The 14,910-nt window shown below is 48.8% G+C and overlaps 1 protein-coding gene across 1 annotated transcript in view; it reads left to right on the top strand.

The window, feature by feature from the left end:
- Window positions 1–3,396: 3,396 nt before the first annotated feature.
- The window catches only part of CHP1 (calcineurin like EF-hand protein 1), a 55,701-nt gene continuing 44,187 nt past the window's right edge, over window positions 3,397–14,910 (top strand). Inside the window, exon 1 of the mRNA XM_063947348.1 lies at window positions 3,397–3,548. Coding sequence (XP_063803418.1) covers window positions 3,482–3,548 — 67 coding nt within the window. The 5' untranslated portion in view covers window positions 3,397–3,481. The remainder of the gene's footprint in view (window positions 3,549–14,910) is intronic.

Here is a 14,910-nt window from a genome sequence, read left to right as displayed (position 1 = left end):
TAGTGTCCACTGACCCTTCCCTCCCGTTTAAACACTCTACCCCCATGATGTGTTACAGGAGGGGCCGTAATATCAAGGACCTAGTGGTCCGTACGGACATTTCAAACCTTTCCAATTTAACAAAAGGGACCTTTTTGTCAAGAAAACCAGGATGCTACCGGTGCTTGGGGTGTACCACCTGCAGCCATATGATCACCGGGTCCTCTTTTACTCTCCCTATTACGGGTATTAAAATCACCATCAGGCATGTTGTCTCCTGCACATCTACGCATATCATCTACCTCATTATTTGTCCCTGCAATCTCTGTTATGTAGGGAAAACGATCAGAACTTTGAGGGAACGCATGGCCCTCCATCGGTCAGCCATAAAGGCTGCCATTGCAGGGTCCCCCTCTGACCAGCCGGTAGCCAGGCATTTTCAGGAGAACAAACACCTGTTGGGGGACTTGAAGCACGTAATCATCGATCACATCCCAAAATCCGTTCGAGGGGGCGACCGCGATGGTGCCCTCCTTCGTAAGGAAGCGTCCTGGATCTTCAGGCTTAACACCATCCACCCAGCGGGACTTAATGAAAGAATCGTGTGGAGTACCTTTGGGTAACCGGAACCCCCTTATGAGAGAGACCACCGGATGCTTCTATGATTTGGGACTTGTCATTTTGTGACAGAATATGTCGCCTCCCCTTTTTTTAATTTTTTTAATTTTTCCTTTTTTTTTAATTTTTCCTTTTTTTTGCTTTATTATGTATGTCTATTCTACGGGTCATGTAGATTTAGCTGTCTTTTGTTACACTACTTGTTGTCTCCCCTCTCTTCTTGCACCCATATGGACTATAATGGTCTTTGTCTCCGGGACACTCATATGGTGTCCTTTTATTGCATGCTAGATCTGATGGGAGTCTCCTTATCTCTATCTGTATATTTGCTATTGTATACTATGCATTGTGGACCTCCGTCTTATTGGTGGCAGTGTTTTCTGTGTCTTTCCCCCCCCAGCTTCCGACCTGTGGGTCTAGCGTCAGGCGTTGCCGGGCAACGGACGGACGGGCACAGCACGGACGTCGGGCCACGTCATCTCCTGGCGCCTCCTCACACGCCGGACCAGGTCGCTCGGGGCTTTGCGTGCACGGGTGTTGTGGCGGGTTCCTGTCTCTTCATAAAGGTGAGTGGGTCTTTTCTTTCTTTTCACACAGGTACATCTTGAGAAAGGGGTTAAAATCCCCGAAACGTTGATGTTATTGATGTATTGCCTAATACATTAACTTTTTTCATCAGTCTCCGAGTGCCGCAGGTTTTTGCTTTTCTATGCCATACGTTTTCTGAGGGCACCGGGGCAAGTCATTATCCTTTGTGGGAGTGCCGGGCTATCTGTTTCAATATATATATATATATATATATATATATATATAAAAGAGAGAATGGTATGGCTTAGGCAGAGCCTCAGGAATGGATACATCGGATTTCTGCACAGGAATTATCTTCTGCAGGCACTGAGAGTGGCAGTCACTTCCCCAGGAAAGAAGTTGCATGGTGGTCCAGTCCACCTCTGGGTTATGCTGCTGGAGCCAGGGAAGTCCGAAAACAATCGGCTGAGAGGACTTGGGTAATACCATGAACGAAAGGACATCAGAATGTAACACTCCCACTAAGAGAGTTATAGGATAAGTCTCATGGGTGATAGTCCCATGAGGAATAACACGCCCATCTACTGCTGTGAGAGTTATTGCTTGTGGAAGCTTTTTAACAGGTATTTGGTAATGAGAAACCCAGTCTGCTAAAATAAAGTTCCCTGCTGCACCGGAATCAAGGAGAGCAGACACAGTCTTGAGACCGGTGGGTAACTGCAAGGATACAGAATGAATGGATGTCTATTTAATTGCATGACCTTTTAAAACTTCCTGTGTGAAAAGGGGTGGTCTTCAGGTTGCCGACTGTCGGGATCCCGGCGTACAGTATACCGGCGCCGGAATCCCGACAGCCGGCATACCGACAGTTTTTCTCCCTCGTGGGGGTCCACGACCCCCCTGGAGGGAGAATAACACTGGGCCCGCAGCGTGGTGAGCGCAGCGAGCCCGCAAAGGGCTCATTTGCGCTCACCATGCTATCGGTATGCCGGCGCCGGTATGCTGGTCGCCGGGAGCCCGGCCGCCAGCATACCATACCACACCCGTGAAAAGGACATCGAAACATTTCCAGTGAATCATTCCTGTGAAATAAAGAGACACATGGGGGATATCCAACTGCCCGCGGTCGATGAAAGCAGGTAATTGTTTTGCCCCAAGTGCGGCAAGCTCCTTCCCCCGATGCCGGCACTTATCACTGATTATTATTCGGGTGCCTCAGACACCAAAGCATAATCCGCAATGAACAGCTGCTGGAGCCATGATAACACATGGGATCGGGGACTTATCCCCGATCCCATGTGTTATTGCTGGAACGGGGGTCCGTTTTCGCCCTGCCCGATGAAAACGGACTGTAATAGGATACCGCAAAAATGACCATCCGTTATTAATTGCGATATACTGCTGTTTTCACCAGGCGTAAACAGATCGTGGATAATAGGATACCCTCCTATTTTGCAACCAGTTGTTTTCCTTTAGTAAGAGATACAGTAATAAAATGAATAGAAGAAGCTGCTACCACTCTGGGCACGTGCATCAGCTCTGTTCTGCCACTTAAACTGCATGTTATGGCGGCAATTCTACTAATCGCATTATAAACTATTGTGGTCATAATTTGAGCCGCTGGGCAACGGGAGGGGAGTTTCTGGGCAACTAGAAACCCCCCTGCCTTTGCCCATTGTTACCATGTTCTTAAAAAAAAATGCCTGCACGTTGTTTTACATGTGTTGTAAATACAAATAAGTTATTTTTACTTCCCAAATACGGGAATAGGGACATTGGCAACGCATCCATGTAGAGCAGAGTGTCAGTAAATAAACTATGGAAAGGTTGATGCATATTATTACTGTCACGATCTATGACACGTATTGACTGTTACTCTGCTCCGATTTATTTACACATAAACACGCCAGATCCTGCTCCCAACCTACTTGTACATACATATTACTCAGAGCAGTGCCGGGGAAAAACGTGTATCATGTAATAACAGCACACACATACGTCCACGAGGCTGAAGTTAGCTTCTTATTCGGCCAGCTTCTTATTCCTCTGTTTATGTTTTTATGAAAGAAGTCAGTGAGCTGCGCGCGCCACCGCTGCGAGCATGCGCATTGCACACGCAGGCCGGCGACGCGGCTGTGAGAGCAGGAGAGACACGCCCACCGTCCGCCTGACCTATGATGGGAGGGGCTGTCTTTACCGGCATCACTGCGGGGAGTGTAGTTACCACGGGTACGGGTAGGCGTGGCTTACAGGTACTCCTGTGGCTCCGCCTACCTTATAAATAGCAGAGGCCGGCTGCCGGCTGCTGTAGTATACTGCCAGGCTAGGCTGTGTACCGGAAGTGCCAGTGCTCAGTATGGGCTCCCGGGCGTCTACTCTGCTGCGGGACGAGGAGATAGAGGAGATCAAGAAGGAGACCGGCTGTGAGTGATTATATCGGGGGGAGGGCGTAGGGGGACGTGGGTAACCCGCTGCCCGGCAGTGTCAGTGGTGCATAGGCCGCGTATATGCTCTAGGTTTCCTATGTCTGCTGTCATTGGCCATAGTTCACTCTCAGCTGCCCGCTCCCTATCTCCGCTGGCTCCTTACTGTTGTTTTATTAATTTCTGTTATTTCCTCCCTAATGTCCCCATATCATTTATTTTAGATGGCTCATATTAGCCTGTCCTGTACCTCCCATGTCACCTCTCTACTTACTAGTGCGTTCTCTGTAACTATTGGGCTGACAGGTTCTGGGGAAATGCTCAACAGTGTGTTCTGCTGAGCTTTGTAGTTCTACATGGCTTTATTATCTGCACTTACTCCTGACTGCCCCTGTGTAGCAATCCCAAAAAATAGTGGGGGGCATCAGGTGGCCCGCCAAGCTTTACGTGCAGCCCCAGCTTCTACTTGCTTTATTTATATATATATATATATATATATATATATATATATATATATATATATATATATATATATATTGTACCACTTGTTTAAAAGCCCAGCTGGTATCTTATCACAGGTGTCACTTTTATTGATTAGGTGTATTCTTTTACCTTATTATTGAGATTAGGGGTAATGTGTGGCCCTTTTTGAAGGTTAGTGGGCCACCCAGTAAGGCCCAGAAGGGAATCTGGTTGCCTGTCCACTGGTGTATTTATAATTGGTGCAGTGTGTGCTGTGCACATGGGTCCCCAGGGTACGGGGTGGCATACACCTTACAGCCTGTACCCATTTTTTTTCAATACCCTCCAGAGACCTGTGTTGCAGCAGCAGCGCTTCAGAAATCACTGGGAGAGTGGCACAGCGCCCATTTTCCCGGGTTTTCACACATGCGCAGTATAAAAATCACTGGCAAATGGCCCCCACACCATTTTCCTGTAGTTCTGCGCATGCACACTAGATTCTTGGACGGTGCTAGTGACCCTAGTGCCTGCTGTCGGCTATAGAGTGGTGGTGGGGGTCTGAAGGAGACTGTAGACAGGCCTCCTCCTCCTCTCTACAGACGCCCCAGTGCCTATTACTACTAATATAATGCTTTAAATCGTGTACTGGGCTATCACCTTATGCACATAGACCAGGAACCTGATGTACAACATTACTTTGCTGCATCGTTTTAACATTCTGTTATTGCCTTGTCTGTTCATTCTAGTTTAGTCTCTGCCCTTCCATGTCTGCGTGTTACAGCTCCTTGTGCACAGTTGTGTGCAAATTGCCATTTGGTTGGTTTGCTAAATAATACCACTTTCAGACATAAGTCTGAAAGTCCTGGCAGCTACCTGGCATTTCAATGCCAGGCCCTGCCTTACCCCCCCCTTTCACTCAGACATGCAGATTACCGGGTTGTGCATTTCAACCTGGTTATTTGCAGATCAACACTGGTATTTTGTCTGTGTGAAAGGGTCAACCCGTGTCGAAATTCCCGTGTCTCCGACCCTGGTAGATTCCGGGATTGAAGTCCTGGGAATTACAACACGGGTCGACCCTTTCATACAGAAAAAGGACCTGTGTGTTTGATGAAATTACCGGGTGGAACTGCTTCATCCGGTAACTTCTGTTTGTCTGAAAGAGGTATAATATAGGCATATATGGGAGCCTGTAGAATCTAGTATGGTCAAATAGGAATGACCAAGTGTGTTGATTATTGATTCAGCTTTAGTGAAAAACTTAAAATACATAAAATAAAATTTATTTTACGTCCAAGAGGATACTGAGGTTCACATTAGTACCATGGGGTATAGACTGGTCCAGTAGGAGCCTTGGGGGGTGGTATTCGGTATACGGGTTGTTGGGATCCCGCCGCACAGTATGCCGGCGCACCGACACCTTTTCTCCATTTTGGGGGTCCACGACCCCTCTTGAGGGAGAATATAGTGTGGCACAGTGCGCCACCGTGCCCGCAGTGTGGGGAGCGCAAGGAGCCAGCAAGGGGCTCATTTGCGCTCGCCCCGCTGTTGGCAAGCTGGCGTTAGGGATCCCGGTGCTGGTATGCTTGCCACAGGGGACCCGGCCGTCGGCAACTCATACCACACCCGCCTTGGGTACTTTAAAAAATCACTAATGTGCGCTCCCTCTATGCCTCTCCTACCGGACTCAGTTTAGAAAATGTGCCAGGAGGAGCCGGTCACGTTTCTGGAAGCTCCTTAAGAGTTTTCTGCATTTATTTTTCTGTTTGTTATTTTCAGGCTGTTCTGGTTGGCACCAGCCTACCTGCTTCATGGGACTTGGGGGGGGTGGAACGACCCAACCTCCTATAGGGTTAATGGTCCCGTTCCATGCTGACAGGACACTGAGCTCCTGAGGGAACCATTCGCAAGCCCCACCACTGCGAGCATATCCACAGCACACCTCCACCCCTAACATAGCCAGAAGACAGAAGAGTGGTTAGTACTATGTTGGCGTCCCGGTTAGCGGGTCGCCGGCTATTATGGCAGCATGAGGGTACGGAGCATTGCTCTGAGAGCAGGCTGTGTCTCCAGGCTCAGAACAGTGCGGCTGCACTGCTTATGAGGGGGCGAGCTGAGCCATCTACATCTGTACCCACACTGGCAATACGCTTACAGGGACCCTGGTTCACTGTTTTCAGCATCAAACACCACAGCCAGTATTAAAAAAAATAAAAATAAAAATGGGAAGACCGTGAGCCATTGAGGGGGCGGGGCTTCACTATGAGCGGATCCAGCAGCTCATCAGCGCCATTTTCCCTCTGCAGTTCCACAGTGACAGACTGTTAGAGAAGCACAGCTCCTCCTGAGGGACTCCAGATTACCTCAGGGGTACCAGGGGGTCATAGCAAGGGGAGGGGGGGGAGCGTTATTAGTGTACTAAGCACCTATCAGGGTACTTAGTCTGCGACCCTGCTAATCTTGCATTTATCAGTATGGGTGCTGTGTGGCTGGCTCCAATTTACTCCGTCTTCCTAGCAGGGCTCTGTGGGGGTTACTTGTGCTTAACCTTTTCTGTGGGGTGTGATTTCACATTTACAATGTCAAAGGAGTGTTTCATGCACGGCGGAGTGTTTTCCTTCCCCCAGGAGGATAACTACAGTGTACTCTGGATAGAACACACTGCGGCTAGTGGGTCCGAACCAGCATGGTTGGATTCACTAAAAGGGATGATCTCGCCTATTTCTAACAAATTGTCCCAGAATAAGAAAGAGATGCAGTCTGTGGATGACCTGATGAATAGAGATTCAGGCACCATACCAGCGCCTCGGACCCCTTCCACTTATCCACAAAAGCGTACACTGGCTCAAATCCTTCAGGCTGACACTGATTTCGTAGAGGAGGATGAGGTGTACTCAGTAGGGAGGGATGCAGCTCTGTCACAGGGGGTGCAGGCTCTGATAGAAGCTATTAGAGCCATTCTGCAGATTCCTGATTAGGTGACAGAGGAGGACGAGGTATCTTATTTTAATGTACAAAAGAAATCTCTGAATTCTCTGTTTGAAGAAACCTGGGTTAATCCTGATAAAAAGTTTCAGATCCCACAGAGATTGCTTACACCCTTTACATTTACATTCAGGATGATAGGAAAAAAATGGGAAAACCCACTGACGGTTGACACATCGGTTTCTAGGTTGTAACGAAAGATACTCTTACCTGTCCCTGGGGCAGCCTAAAAGGACACGACTGACCGCAAAATTGAGAACATTCTCAAATCTCTGTACACAGCTGCTGGGGTTGCCCAGAGAGCCACTATTGCTTGCGCATGGATCACTAGGGCCATTGCTAAATGGTCAGGTACTCTAATTGACAAGTTAGATTCCTTGTCCGGGGGGGGGGGGGGGAATAGTTTTACTCCTACAGCATATACAGGATTCTGCAAATTTTATGTTAGAGGCCATAAAAGAAATAGGTTTGCTCAATGCATGCTCCACGGCCATGGCAATGTCAGCTCGCAGGAGCCTATGGCTACGTCAGTGGACCGTGGATGCGGATTCCAGAAAGGCGTGGAAAACCTACCATTTACAGGTGAGGCCCTGTTTGGAGCTGAACTGGATACGTGGATTTTCAAGGCTACGGTGGGTAAGTCTACATTCCTTCCTTCCACAGCACCCCCATCTAGGAAAACCTACTCTGCTCCAATTTTGCAGTCCTTTCGGACAACAAAGTTTAATAACAAAAACAAAGGGTTCTTCTACGGCCTTCAAAGGCAATAGAGGTAAATCCAGAAAACCAGCAACTGCAGGTTCACAGGAACAGAACACCGGTTCTGCTTCCTCTAAGCCTTCAGCTTGACGGTGGACCGCACTGCCTGGAAGACAGGCAGGTGGGAGCACGTTTAAGATTCTTCAGTCACATATGGGCAACTTCATGCCAGGTTCACTGGGTCAAAGATCTTATAGCCCAGGGCTACAGAGTTTCAGGAACTCCCACCTCACAGATTCTTCAAATCAGGCTTACCAGCTTCTCAAGAAGCAAGTATGACTTTATAGGAAGCAATTCAAAAACTGACACAGACTCAGGTCATTGTTCCTGTTCCATGTCAACTTCAAAACCAGGGTTATTATTCCAACCTGTTTGTAGTACCAAAACCGGACTGTTCGGTAAGCCCCATTTTAAATCTCAAGTCGTTGAACACGTACTTAACCGGTGTTCAAGATGGAGTCTCTGAGAGCGGTGATCTCAGGTCTGGAGGAGGGGGAATTCTTGGTGTCTCTGGATATCAGGGATGCGTACCTTCATATTCCGATTTGGCTGCCTCATCAGGCTTATCTAAGGTTTGCCTTGCAGGACTGTCACTACCAGTTCCAGGCCCTGCCATTTGGCCTCTCTTCGGCACCGAGGGTGTTCACCAAGGTAATGGCAGAGATGATGATTCTCCCCCGCAAACAGGGAGTGAACATAATACCGTACCTGGACACTCTGCTGATAAAAGCACCATCCAGGGAGAGATTGTTGGCCGACATTGTCCTCTCAACCAGACTACTACAGGATCACGGATGGTTTCTGAACCTACCAAAATCTCATCTGGAACCAACACGGAGGCTTCCGTTCCTGGGGGATGATACTGGATACGGGGGCACAGAAGGTATTCCTTCCATTGGAAAAGGCATTGGTGATACAGTCGATGGTGCGTGATGTTCTACGACAAACCCGGATATTTGTGTATCTATGCATTTGTCTTCTTGGAAAGATGGTAGCCACTTACGAGGCACTGCAGTACGGAAGGTTTCATGCAAGGCCCTTCCAGCTGGATCTGTTGAACAAATGGTCCGGATCGCATCTTCACATGCCACAGAGGATATGTCTGTCACCAAACGCCGGGATTTCTCTTCTGTGGTGACTTCAGACTTCTCATCTGACCGAGGGCCGAAGGTTCGGGGTTCAAAATTTGATTCTGCTAACCACAGACGCAAGCCTCAGAGGTGGGGGAGCCATTCTTCCATTCAACATTCTGGAACTAAGGGCCGTATACAACGCCCTTCTACAGGCATCGCATCTTCAAGATCAAGCCATTCAAGTTCAGTCGGACAATGTGACAGCAGTAACGTACATAAACCGACAAGGCGGAACAAAGAGCAGAGCAGCAATGTCAGAAGTAACAAGGATCCTCCTCTGGGCAGAAAGACATGCTGTGGCGTTGTCCGTGATCTTCAGTCGGAAGTAGACAACTGGGAAGCAGACTTCCTCAGCACACATGACCTCCACCCAGGAGAGTGGGGCCTTTACCCGGAGGTGTTCGGGTGCTTGACACATCTGTGGGGATTGCCACAAATCGACATGATGGCCTCTCCTCTCAACAAGAAGCTAAAGCGGTATTGTTCCAGGTCGAGGGACCCACAAGCAGTGGTGGACGCCTTGGTGACTCCGTGGGTCTACCAGATGGTTTACATGTTTACACCACTCCCATTGATCCCAAAGATTCTCAAAAGAATAAAAAGGGAAAAGATTCAAGCAATTCTCATCACCCGGGGCTGGCCAAGAAGGGTCTGGTACGCGGATCTACTGGGGATGCTCCTAGAGGACCTGTGGCCTCTACCTCTTTGCGAGGACCTTCTCCAACAGGGGCTGTTCGTCTATCAAGACTTGCCATGGCTACGTTTGACGTCATGGAGGTTGAGCGTCAAATTCTAGCCCGGAAAATGATCCCGGATTGGGTTATTCCAACCCTGATCCAAGCCAGAAAGTGGGTAATGTCTAAAGATTACCACTGTATTTGGAAAAAATACGTCTCTTGGTGTGAGAACAGGAAATTTTCTGTGGTGGAATTTCAATTGGGTCGTTTTCTCCTGTTTTCTGCAATCAGGTGTGGATGTGGGCCTACGTTTGGGCTCCATAAAAGTCCAGATTTCGGCCTTATCTATTTTCTTCCAGAAACAATTGCTTTGTCTCCCTGAGGTTCAGACATTTTTGAAGGGGGTTCTGCACATCCAACTGCCCTTTGTGCCTCCTACCGCACCTTGGGATCTCAACGTGGTGTTGCAGTTCCTGCAATCGGAATGGTTTGTGCCTTTTACAGGATGTTGACGTCAAGTTTCTTACGTGGAAGGCCGTCACGCTGTTGGCCTTGGCTTCTGCGAGACGTGTGTCGGAGCTGAGGGCGTTGCCTCACAAAAGCTCCCATTTGATTTTTCATGAAGATAGAGCTGAACTCAGAACTCATCAGCAATTTCTTCCAAAGGTGGTGTCTGCATTTCGTATCAACCAACCTATTGTGGTTCTGGTGGTTACCGACACCTCTGCTACTTCAAAATCCTTGGATGTTGTGAGGGCTTTGAAGATTTATGTGAAGCGGACAACTCGTCACAGAAAATCTGACTCGCTGTTTGTTCTCTATGATCCTAATAAAATTGGGTTCCTGCTTCAAAGCAGACTATTGCACGCTAGATCAGACTTGCTATCCAGCATGCTTATTCCATGGAAGGTTTACAGTGTCCAAAATCTGTACAGGCCCACTCTACTAGGTCGGTGGGCTCTTCCTGGGCGGCTGCCTGGGGTATCTCGGCTTCACAGCTCTTGCCGAGCAGGTACTTGGTCAGGTTCGAACACGTTTGCTAACTTCTACAAGTTCGATACTTTGACCAAACTGAAGGTCCTCAGAGGCCAATCAGTTTTGCAGGCACCTCAGCACTCTCCCACCCGGTTTGGGAGCTTTGGTACATCCCCATGGTACTAATGTGGACCCCAGTATCCTCTAGGACACAGGTTCTCAAACTCGTTCCTCAGGACCCCACACGGTGCATGTTTTGCAGGTCTCCTCACAGCATCACAAGTGAAATAATTAGCTCCACCTGTGGACCTTTTAAAATGTCAGTGAGTAATTAATACACCTGTGCACTTGATGGGTTACCTGCAAAACATGCACTGTGTGGGGTCCTGAGAACCGAGTTTGAGAACCACTGCTCTAGGAAATAGGTTCTCAAACTTGGTCCTCAGGACCCCACCTGGTTCATGTTTTGCAGGTCACCTGTAGATTTTTAAAATGTGACAGTGATGTACAGTGCAGCTGCTGGGTGACATGGAAAACGTGAACCGTGTGGGGTCCTGAGGACAGAGTTTGAGAACCACTGCTCTAGGACGTAAGAGAATATAGGATTTTAATTACCTACCGGTAAATCCTTTCCTCGTAGTCCGTAGAGGATACTGGGCGCCCGCCCAGTGCTTTGTTTCTTCCTGCACTGTTGCTTGGTTAAGTATTGTTGGTTCAGCTGTTGCTGTTCCTGGTTTAATGTTTGGTTAGCTTGGCTTTCCTCTAGTTTAAAGGGCCCTACACACTCGGCGATGCGCCGCCGAGGTGCCCGACGGCCGATACGGCCGACGAGCAACCCGGCGGGGGGGGGGGGGGGCAGTGACGGGGGGAGTGAAGTTTCTTCACTCCCCCCGTCACCCGGCTGCATTGAAGTGCAGGCAAATATGGACGAGATCGTCCATATTGGCCTGCATGCACAGCCGACGGGAGATCAGCGATGAACGAGTGCGGGGCCGCGCATCGTTCATCGTTCATCGCTGGAGTCTCCACACTGAAAGATATGAACGAGTTCTCGTTCATTTATGAACGAGATCGTTCATATCTTTCAGAATATCGGCATGTGTGTAGGGCCTATAAGTGTTCTGGTTTGGAATCTCCCCACTATCCTTTTTATATCCTTCTCTCAAAGTATGTCCATCTCCTCGGTCACAGTTTCCTAGACTGAGTCTGGTAGGAGGAGCATAGAGGGAGGAGCCAGCCCACACACTCAATTTCATAAAGTGCCCATGGCTCCTAGTAGACCCGTCTATACCCTATGGTACTAAATGAAACCCCAGTATCCTCTACGGACTACGAGAAAAGGATTTACCGGTAGGTAATTAAAATCCTATTATAATTCACCTCATGTACTGTCTGCGGAGCCATACAATATATGCAGTTGTGTAATAAAGGAATAGTTGAAAGCAAATTGACATTTGCCTATTGTCCAATTGAAGCCTAATTGGCCAAACAATGTGCGTTTGCTCTGTCAGAACATAATGCAATTTATTCAAAGCCATTGTTCACTCTTGTGTTTTAGACTCAGATTAGAAAATATCAGGTTGCAGTGAGGGTGCATCCATTATATGTTGATGAACATGCAGAATTGCAACTCATTTGATATGTCCATGGTCAGCATTACCTGTGATAATGGCCTGTCTCAGCCGGGAGCAGTGAAAGTGTTGTTGCTCCGTTCTAGCACAGTGGTTTATCTTTATTTTTAAAGCACTGTACACACTGGGGAGATGTGTGCTGAGCGGTCTAGCACAAACCGCTCAGCACACATTACGATGTGTGCTGTGGGGAGTTGGGGGGGTGCTCAATTCACACAGCAGTGAAATGAGCGATCTATGGGTTATACAAACGGAGAGATCTGTGCTTAATTCTGAAGCAATCTAGCCAGATTGCTTTGAAATGAAGCACTCATATCTCCGTGTGCAGGCGACAGCGATACGCGGTCCCGCGCGTTACTATCGCTGACTCATGCATGCCAAATCTAGTGAGATCGGTTATTTCACTGCTGGGTGAAATGAGCGCCGCCCCCCCGCTCGCTCAGCACTCCGCGCTGCCTGTTGATCAGGGGAGAGATGTGTGCTGAAGTGGTCTGTGCTAGGCGGGTCTGTACACACGGAGAGCTCTGTGCTTGATTTCTAAGCAGTCTGACTAGATTGAGAGACCTGTTCTTGAATTCGAAGCAATCTGACTAGATTGCTTCGAAATTAAGCACGGACCTCTCCGTGTGTATGCCCCATCCCCATAGCGATGCGCAGCCCCACGCGGCGGTACTAGATTGTGCCTCCATGCCAATCTAGTAGATCGCTCACTTCACTGTGATGTGATGTGAGCGCTCCCCCCCCCCCATATTCCCTTGTTCCCCGCTCAGCACACATCGCGCAGAGTGTGGGGAGAGGCGTGCTGGGCGGTATTTGATCGCTCAGCACACCTCTTTTGTGTGTATCCCCTTTAGGTTCTAACCTATTATAATACTTTCTCTATCGTCCTAGTGGATGCTGGGGTTCCTGAAAGGACCATGGGGGGGTAGCGGCTCCGCAGGAGACAGGGCGCAAAAAGTAAAGCTTTACGATCAGGTGGTGTGTACTGGCTCCTCCCCCTATGACCCTCCTCCAAGCCTCAGTTAGATTTTTGTGCCCGGCCGAGAAGGGTGCAATCTAGGTGGCTCTCCTAAAGAGCTGCTTAGAAAAGTTTAGCTTAGGTTTTTTATTTTACAGTGAGTCCTGCTGGCAACAGGATCACTGCATCGAGGGACTTAGGGGAGAAGAAGTGAACTCACCTGCGTGCAGGATGGATTGGCTTCTTGGCTACTGGACATTAGCTCCAGAGGGACGATCACAGGTACAGCCTGGATGGTCACCGGAGCCTCGCCGCCGGCCCCCTTGCAGATGCTGAAACGAGAAGAGGTCCAGAATCGGCGGCAGAAGACTCCTCAGTCTTCTTAAGGTAGCGCACAGCACTGCAGCTGTGCGCCATTTTCCTCTCAGCACACTTCACACGGCAGTCACTGAGGGTGCAGGGCGCTGGGAGGGGGGCGCCCTGGGAGGCAAATGAAAACCTATTTTGGCTAAAAATACCTCACATATAGCCTCCGGGGGCTATATGGAGATATTTAACCCCTGCCAGAATCCACTAAAGAGCGGGAGACGAGCCCGCCGAAAAAGGGGCGGGGCCTATCTCCTCAGCACACAGCGCCATTTTCCTCACACAGCTCCGCTGGTCAGGAAGGCTCCCAGGCTCTCCCCTGCACTGCACTACAGAAACAGGGTAAAACAAGAGAGGGGGGGCAAAATTGTGGCAAAATTATATTATTAAAGCAGCTATACAGGGAGCACTTATTATAAGGCTATCCCTGTCATATATAGCGCTTTTTGGTGTGTGCTGGCAAACTCTCCCTCTGTCTCCCCAAAGGGCTAGTGGGGTCCTGTCTTCTTTAAGAGCATTCCCTGTGTGTCTGCTGTGGGTCGGTACGTGTGTGTCGACATGTATGAGGACGATATTGGTGTGGAGGCGGAGCAATTGCCAAATATGGGGATGTCACCCCCTAGGGGGTCGACACCAGAATGGATGCCTTTATTTATGGAATTACGGGATAGTGTCAACACGCTAAAGCAGTCGTTTGACGACATGAGACGGCCGGACAATCAATTAGCACCTGTCCAGGCGCCTCAAACACCGTCAGGGGCTGTAAAACGCCCTTTGCCTCAGTCGGTCGACACAGACCCAGACACAGGCACTGATTCCAGTGGCGACGGTGATGAATCAACCGTATTTTCCAGTAGGGCCACACGTTATATGATTTTGGCAATGAAGGAGGCGTTACATATTGCTGATACTACAGGTACCACAAAACAGGGTATTATGTGGGGTGTGAAAAAACTACCTATAGTTTTTCCTGAATCAGATGAATTAAATGAGGTGTGTGATGAAGCGTGGGTTGCCCCCGATAAAAAAAAATGCTAATTTCAAAGAAGTTATTGGCTTTATACCCTTTCCCGCCAGAGGTTAGGGCGCGCTGGGAAACACCTCCTAGGGTGGACAAGGCGCTCACACGCTTATCAAAACAAGTGGCGTTACCCTCTCCTGAGACGGCCGCACTTAAAGATCCAGCAGATAGGAGGATGGAAAATATCCAAAAAAGTATATACACACATACAGGTGTTATACTACGACCAGCTATAGCGACAGCCTGGATGTGCAGTGCTGGGGTAGCTTGGTCAGAGTCCCTGATTGAAAATATTGATACCCTGGATAGGGACAATGTTTTACTGTCTTTAGAGCAAATAAAGGATGCATTTCTTTATATGCGTGATGCACAGAGGGATATTTGCACACTGGCAT

Source organism: Pseudophryne corroboree, chromosome 12 (assembly GCF_028390025.1).
Source record: "Pseudophryne corroboree isolate aPseCor3 chromosome 12, aPseCor3.hap2, whole genome shotgun sequence".
Classification (NCBI taxonomy): domain Eukaryota; kingdom Metazoa; phylum Chordata; class Amphibia; order Anura; family Myobatrachidae; genus Pseudophryne; species Pseudophryne corroboree.
Note: the sequence above shows the minus strand (reverse complement) of the source record. Positions and strands in the feature narration are given on the sequence as shown.